The sequence below is a fragment of the Myotis daubentonii genome, chromosome 2 (genome assembly GCF_963259705.1).
Source record: "Myotis daubentonii chromosome 2, mMyoDau2.1, whole genome shotgun sequence".
Classification (NCBI taxonomy): Eukaryota; Metazoa; Chordata; class Mammalia; order Chiroptera; family Vespertilionidae; genus Myotis; species Myotis daubentonii.
The window spans coordinates 96,166,693-96,173,871 of record NC_081841.1 but is presented as its reverse complement, the minus strand read 5'-3'; the positions used below and the strand labels follow the sequence as shown (position 1 = coordinate 96,173,871).

The window sequence follows — 7,179 nt, the reverse complement described above, 5'->3', positions numbered from 1 at the left end:
ATATATTTCTAAAAGAGAGTCTTAATTTATCACAAGCATCAAAATGCACAGTACTGAAAAGGGTGGCCTCCCTGTGCACACATTTAATATTTCAAAAGGAGAGGGTGATGTGAAGGAGGCTGAGGATTGATCACCAAAACTCAGCACAATGAAAACCAACAATAATGAATAATGGGCACTAGAATTCAAATTACCAGAGGTTTTAAAGAGATGAGCGGGGGAGGGTCACTTATCAATTCCGTTTTGACCACCCAATTATTAAGGTACTATTTTTAACAATAAGAAAAGATTGAGGGAAAAGAAAAAGTATATCTAAACCATTGAACGACCTATTGTTGTTCCTGATAAACTTCACTCACATCTTCCTCCTCCATTCCCAGTTCTTCTGGAGTGTGATTATCAGCACTTCTCTGACCCTCCAAGAGAAACGTGAGCCAGTTCATTGGAACTCCCAGTCTTAGACAGCATGATTCTTTGAGTTCCTTGAGGTGAGATGTCATTTTCACTTTGAAGTGAATCTCACTTCTGTCCTGTCCAATGACTTTGAGTTGAATGTATCCTCCTTCCTTCTTATTCCCCAAGTCTCCTGTTGAGGGTTTTGCCTCCTGTTCCGACATGGTGACGGTGACTCACCTGGGGACTTCACAAAGAAGTGTCCTCTGGTAGGCAGGACCTCGCTCTTGGTTTACAACTCCTTGTCTCTTTCCCACAGCACAAGATCACTTTTTTTGTGATGGTCGAGGGCAAGGATGAATTTTCTTAGATTGACTAATTCCTCTTAAGTTGCAAAATAGGTAGACTTTACTTCTAACTCCTCCTTAAATATTGTCATAATAACTGATTTGGACTACCTGACATGCTGTTCATACGGGGAGGGAAGGGTTAATGCTGATTGAACTTTTAATGGTGATATCTTTTTGTCCACAAAAACTACTTATGACTTGTGTGTTGCTTGGTTTTTGACCAGGGTCCACAGCTGATCTTCACTTGGGGAACCTGACATTAACTACAGAAGAAGGTGACAGGAAGACTACACGTCAGCTGGCCACTGGAACTCTTCTTGGAAGCTCCTACTGCGTTGCACAGAGAGGGAGACCTGAGCAGACCTCCGTTTCTCACTTCTCCTCGCTCCTGGAGGATCACACTGACTGAAGGGAGTCTCTTCTGATAGTCACTTGCACCATGGCCTTTGCAGCTTCCCTGGCCAAGCTCCAAGCAGAGGCCAGCTGTCCCATCTGCCTGGATTACCTGAGAGACCCAGTGACCATTGCCTGTGGGCACAACTTTTGTCCCTCCTGCATCCACCAGCGCTGGGAAGGTCTACAGGGCACCTTTCCCTGTCCTGTCTGCCTCCACCACTGCCCTGACAGGATCTTGTAGAGGAACACCCATTTATGTCACATGATTGAGATTGTTAAGCAGATCCCCACCTCAGGGAGCCAGAGGAAATTGCAGGAAGAAATACCCCTGTGTGGGAAGCACAATCAGGTTCTGACCCTGTTCTGTGAGAAAAGCCTGGAGCTGCTGTGTCCCCAGTGCAGGGACCCCTTAGACCCCCAGGATCTGCCCCTGATCCCCATTGAGGAAGCAGCAACTAGTCAGAGAGGGATGCTCAAAAGGCACATTGGGGTCCTCACTAACAGCCTTGAAAGTGATGAAACTGTATATAAAAAGCAAGTTGCAAATACTTGGGAAGTAAAGAGAAAGATGAAAAAATGGAGGGAGGAATTGGACTATGAATGTAACGAACTTAAGTTTTTATTGGAAAGAGAGCGAGATGAAATTGATAACGATCTGCCTATAGAAGAGAATGATGTTGAAGAAAATCTAATTGAAAACGGAAAGCAAATTTCATACCATATGTTCAGGTTAAACATTCTGTTAAGTGAAATAGAAGAGAAGTGTTTGCAGACAGGCCTGGGTTTACTCACAGGCATTGAAAGCATCCACAACAGCTATGGAAACATAGAGACCCCAGCAATGTTTTCATATGAATTAAAGAGGAGTTGCTGTCTCCCCCCACACTACTTGGGCCTGCATAAAATGATCCGCGTGTTTCACGTAGATTTGACCCTGGATCCTGAAACTGTCCATTCAAGTCTCATTATCTCAAGAGATAGAAAAAGTGTGACCTATAGGAGACCAGATGGTCTTCCTAATCCCCAGGCATGCACTTCTTCCCCGGCTGTCCTGAGTTCTGAAGGCTTTGATGCTGGCAGGCGTTTTTGGCAGGTAGCAATAGGAGGCACAGGTGATTGTTTCTTAGGTGTGTGTAAAGAATCCATCCTCAGAAATACTCTCAGATCACCATCCCCAAGCAATGGATGCTGGCAGTATCAGCAGAAAACTAATTTACTCCACATTTTCTGTGCAGGGCAACGTAAGATTGGCGTTTTTCTGGACTATGAGTTGGGAGAGGTTTCATTTTACAATTTGAATAGCAGGTCATTCTTGGATGGATTCCGTGATACCTTTACAGAGAAACTGAGGCCTTATTTCTCCATTGGACCTTCTTCAGAATCCCTTACAATTAGAGTGAAGTGATGAACAACTTGGGGGGAATTTTGTTTGCTTATTTTCTTCCCTTTTTATTGAAAGGAATACTTAGCATCAAAATCCTGATTCCTCTTTTGATGTTTGAATGTTGAAAGCGTTATGGACTCACCCTTCTCTCCTCCCTGACCTTACACCTGGGAAAGCTAATGAGAAAGTCCAGGTGCTCCATCCTTGGGCGCAGGTGGGAAGTTCCAATCAAGCAAGTTTCCATCAGTGTCAGCAGGCTCCCAACAACAGCACCCAGTAACCAACATGAACACCATAAGCTAGTCCCTTTTCCCTGTGCTCTCAGTCCTTCTGGGATTTATTCTAATATCTGCCCTTCTCTCCCCCAAAATGTCACCGTGTGAGTAATATACTTTGCCATACTCTTCTGATACGTGGGGAGTCATCATCAGTGTGAACATTTGAAACTAATTTTGGGTGCCTGCCTCCCTGCCTGTGCAAGCTGGTCCCCACCTTTGACATTGTGAGCAGGATTTTCCAGATATGAAGCCCACTGCCAGGGCTTCCTCTTCTGGCTTTGTGTGGTAACACACCCTGGCTCCCTAGGCAAGGGTGTCCTTGCAATTTGTGCTGCATTTGCTGAGTTCTAGGGAGGCTGTGTTGTAGATTTGACTGACCTAAGTCAGAAGTTTCCATAAGAAACATATTCTATTTACTATTTGTTATTTTCCATGTAATTTTTTGGGAATTCTAAATGTCTTGCTTTGTGTCTCATGTTTTATAACAATTTCATGTGCAGGGCTGAGCAAAAGCAGGTTGACAATAGTGTTACAAATATGTACAGTAATTAATAACAAATAACAAGAGAATAAACTTTTGCCTGCCAACAACTGTAAACATACCTTTGTTTTAAATTTCTCAACTGCACCTAGATGGAGTGGTGCAGTGGTTGAGCATCGATCTGTGAATCAGAAGGTCTTGGTTCATTTTGATTCCCAGTCAGGGCACATGCCCAGGTTTTGGGTTCAATCCACAGAGTGGGGTGTGCAGGAGGCAGCCTATCAAGGATTCTCTCTCATCGTTGATGTCCCTAACTCTCCCTCTTACTGTCTGAAATAAATAAAAAAATATTTAAAATAAAATTATCACCTGATGATGTTTACTGATAGAGAGAGAGAGAAACAGAGAGAGAGAGAGAGAAACAGAGAGAGAGAGAGAGAGAGAGAGAGAGAGAGAGAGAGAGAGAGAAACACACAGAGAGAGAAACATCAATGTGAGAGAGAAGCATCCATCAGTTGCTTCCTGTACTCACCCTGAACATGGATTGAACCCGAAGCCTATGTGCCCTGACTGAGAATCAAGACTGCCCACTTTTTGTTGTGTGACAAGACATTCCAAGGAACTGAGCCAAGTGGCCAGGGCTATAAACCTACGTTTTACAACCACTGTATGACCTGCCAAGGTCACATGCTCATTTTGACATTATGGGAAATTGACAACCTTTGAGAACATGCTTCTGTTTGTATACTTGTATGGTATTGTTTACAATGTTTGGAAATACAGTTTTACTGTGCATATCTCTGAACTATTTGTCTCTCCATAACTGGAAAAGTTTCTCCTCAGAGCTTTTATTGAGGTACAAGGGACCACTGCCCTGATCAGAATGCCCATGCCATGCTGTGGTGATCTCAGGTGCTTATTCTTATGAAGTGCAATGTAGGCCAGCAGGGCACCGTTCCATTACCCACCGGGGATCTAACTCCCTCAGTCATGTGTTGTCACAGCACTGGGTCAGTACAGCTAGAGGAAGAGGGAGCATTGAAGGGCCAGCTGGAACAGGCTGATAGCAGTTTTGAGCAGTAACTGCTTCCCCGGTTGCCACTCAGGAGCAAGGGGAGGTGGAGAAGCTTTTAGGGGCAATTGAGGCCAGCAGTCGCCATTTGCACCCACTAACCGCACTGAGCAATCAGGACAGGCGCTGGCCTCAGGCAGCTGCTGCGAGCAGCGGCTCCAGTTCCAGCTGTGGGTGTGAGTGTTGCTGCGCTGGCAGTGCGTGTGAGCACCCAGTGGAACTGTGGTGCACAGGAGCAAAGAATTTTCAGTAACCACCAGACACTTGTCTTGATGACAGTAACCAGCACCCCACCATGGTTTGGCGCCCCTGCTCCACCATGCCACCGTGGCCAATGCCCAACATGTTCCGTGCCCGCCCCCTGGTGGTCAGTGCATGTCATAGCGACCGGTTGTTCAGTTGTTTGGTTGTTCTGCCATTGGGTCTATTTGCATATTAGCTTTTTATTACATAGCATTGTTCCATAATACAATATGAGACAACTATGTGTTTTGTTCTACACTTTCCTTTAAAAAAATAATCATAAGAACTCTAGCCAATTTGGCTCAGTGGATACCCCTTTGATCTGCCGACCAAAGGGTCTGAGTTGAACTCCACAACAAGGCCACATACTTTGGTTGCAGGCTCTTCCCCGACGCGGGCTCTTGTCTGGGCTCATGCAGGAGGAACCAGCTGTTGCTCTTAGGTCATTGTTTGTCTCCGTCTTTCCCTCTCTCTTCCACTTTCCCTAAAATTGAATGGAAAAAAATTCTTGGGTGAGGATTAACAAAAATAAATAAATAAATAAATTATAAGCATCTATTTGAGCCCGAAATGATGACTATTGCTGGGAAGCAAGATATCAAATGTTCCCTATAATTTCCTTTTTACAAAAAATATATCTACAGGTTTTGTTTTTGTTTTTCACACCCACATACAGATATATTTCATGTATTGCTTGAAACCCACTCCATAGATGTGCTTGTGATTTTGATGGTGTATTCTCTGGTCACTAACTCCTTGATGGCAGAATGACCCTTCTTCTCTCCACTCTTCTTTGTGCCAGGCCCTAGTTGGAAAGGAAGCAAAGATTTTATCTTTATTAGTATTATTTTTTTAATTAAATCTTTATTGTTCAGATTATTACATGTTCCTCTTTTTTCCCCCCCATAACTCCCCTCCTCCCAGTTCCTGCCCCACCCTCCGCCCTCACTCCCCACCCACTGTCCTCATCCATAGGTGCAGGATTTTTGTCCAGTCTCTTCCTGCATCTCCCACACCCCTTTCCTCCCCAAGAATAGTCAGTCCATTCCCTTTCTATGTCCCTGATTCTATTATGATCACCAGATTATTTGTTCACTTGATTCTTAGATTCACTTGTTGATAGTGCATGTTTGTTGTTCATAATTTGTATCTTTACCTTTTTCTTCTTCTTCCTGTTCTTAAAGGATACCTTTCAGCATTTCATATAATACTGGTTTGGTGGTGATGAACTCCTTTAGCTTTTCCTTATCTGTGAAGCTCTTTATCTGACCTTCGGTTCTGAATGATAGCTTTGCTGGATAAAGTAATCTTGGTTGTAGGTTCTTGGTATTCATCACTTTGAATATCTCTTGCCATTCCCTTCTGGCCTGCAAAGTTTCTGTTGAGAAATCAGCTGACAGTCGTATGGGTATTCCCTTGTAGGTAACTGAGTTTCTTTCTCTTGCTGCTTTTAGGATTTTCTCTTTGTCTTTTGCTATTGGAATTTTGATGATGATGTGTCTTGGTGTGGTCCTCTTTGGATTCATTTTGTTTGGGGTTCTCTGCACTTCCTGGACCTGTAAGTCTATTTCTTTCACCAGGTGGGGGAAGTTTTCTGTCATTATTTCTTCAAACAGGTTTTCAATATCTTGCTCTCTCTCATCTTCTGGCACCCCTATAATTCTGATGTTGGTACGCTTGAAGCTGTCCCAGAGGCTCCTTACACTATCTTCGTATTTTCGGATTCTTTTTTCATTTTGCTTTTCTGGTTGGGTGTTTTTTGCTTCTTCGCATTTCAAATCTTTGCCTTGATTCTTGCGCTCCTCTGGTCTGCTGTTGGGAGTCTGTATAGTATTCGTTATTTCAGTCCGTGTATGCTTAATTTCTAGTTGGTTCTTTATCATAACATCGAGGGTCTCATTAGATTTTTTAAGGATCTCACTACATTTATTGGCGGCTTCTAGAGAGTTCTTGAGAGACCTTAAAAGTGTGGTTCTGAACTCAATATCCTCCATTGACAGTTTTGTCCTGTTTCTTTGTCTCTGCATTTTTTATGCTTTCTTGGTGCACCCCCTAGTGGTCTTTGTGCGCAGTCTTGTTGTAGTTAAGCCTTGATTGTTGTTGGCAATACGGGGGGGGGGGATTTGACCTCCATGTTAACTGGCTATGAGAGTCCGCTGTGTCTGCAGTGGGAGAGCTTCCTTGATGGATCTCTAGGGTGGTGCTAATCTAGCCTTTGCCTGAGGCTATCCGGCAAATGGCTCTGCGCAGGGCTTGGGTGGGGCGGGTGTCCGGGGATCTACAGGGCAGGCAGAGCAAGCAGTTATGGCTGCTCTCAGTTCCATCCCTAGGGGCTCTGCCTCACGGAGTCCCAGCAACCGCTGCAAACCTCGGAGAGAAAGCTGCCTTCGAGTTCCGACCGAAGCCAGACAATTCCACTTCTCCTGTTTGAGTCTGGGTCTCTAGAGACTGGCCCGGATCTGGAGCTCAGAGTCTGAAGCTCCCTCCCAATTGAAAACAACAACCGCGCTCTCCGCCTCCAGCCCGCTCCACGTGCACTTCGCACCTCAGTATTTCACTTCAGCACTGCGCCTCCTCTGAGT

The 7,179-nt window shown here is 44.5% G+C and overlaps 2 protein-coding genes across 2 annotated transcripts; one reads left to right on the top strand and one right to left on the bottom strand.

The window, feature by feature from the left end:
• Positions 1 to 329: 329 nt before the first annotated feature.
• On the bottom strand, positions 330 to 617 carry LOC132226628 (small ubiquitin-related modifier 1-like). Its single transcript, XM_059681185.1, has one exon. It carries the CDS (start codon positions 615 to 617, stop codon positions 330 to 332), a length of 288 nt encoding a protein of 95 aa, XP_059537168.1.
• Positions 618 to 1,182: 565 nt separating this feature from the next.
• LOC132226626 (tripartite motif-containing protein 60-like) lies at positions 1,183 to 2,544 on the top strand. Its single transcript, XM_059681184.1, is given in 1 exon segment — positions 1,183 to 2,544. A coding segment is annotated over 1 exon segment (1,362 nt).
• Positions 2,545 to 7,179: the final 4,635 nt, after the last annotated feature.

Excerpts from the sequence above, each read along its gene's own strand:
- LOC132226628 (XM_059681185.1), bottom strand. The coding sequence starts at position 617 with ATGTCGGAACAGGAGGCAAAACCCTCAACAGGAGACTTGGGGAATAAG.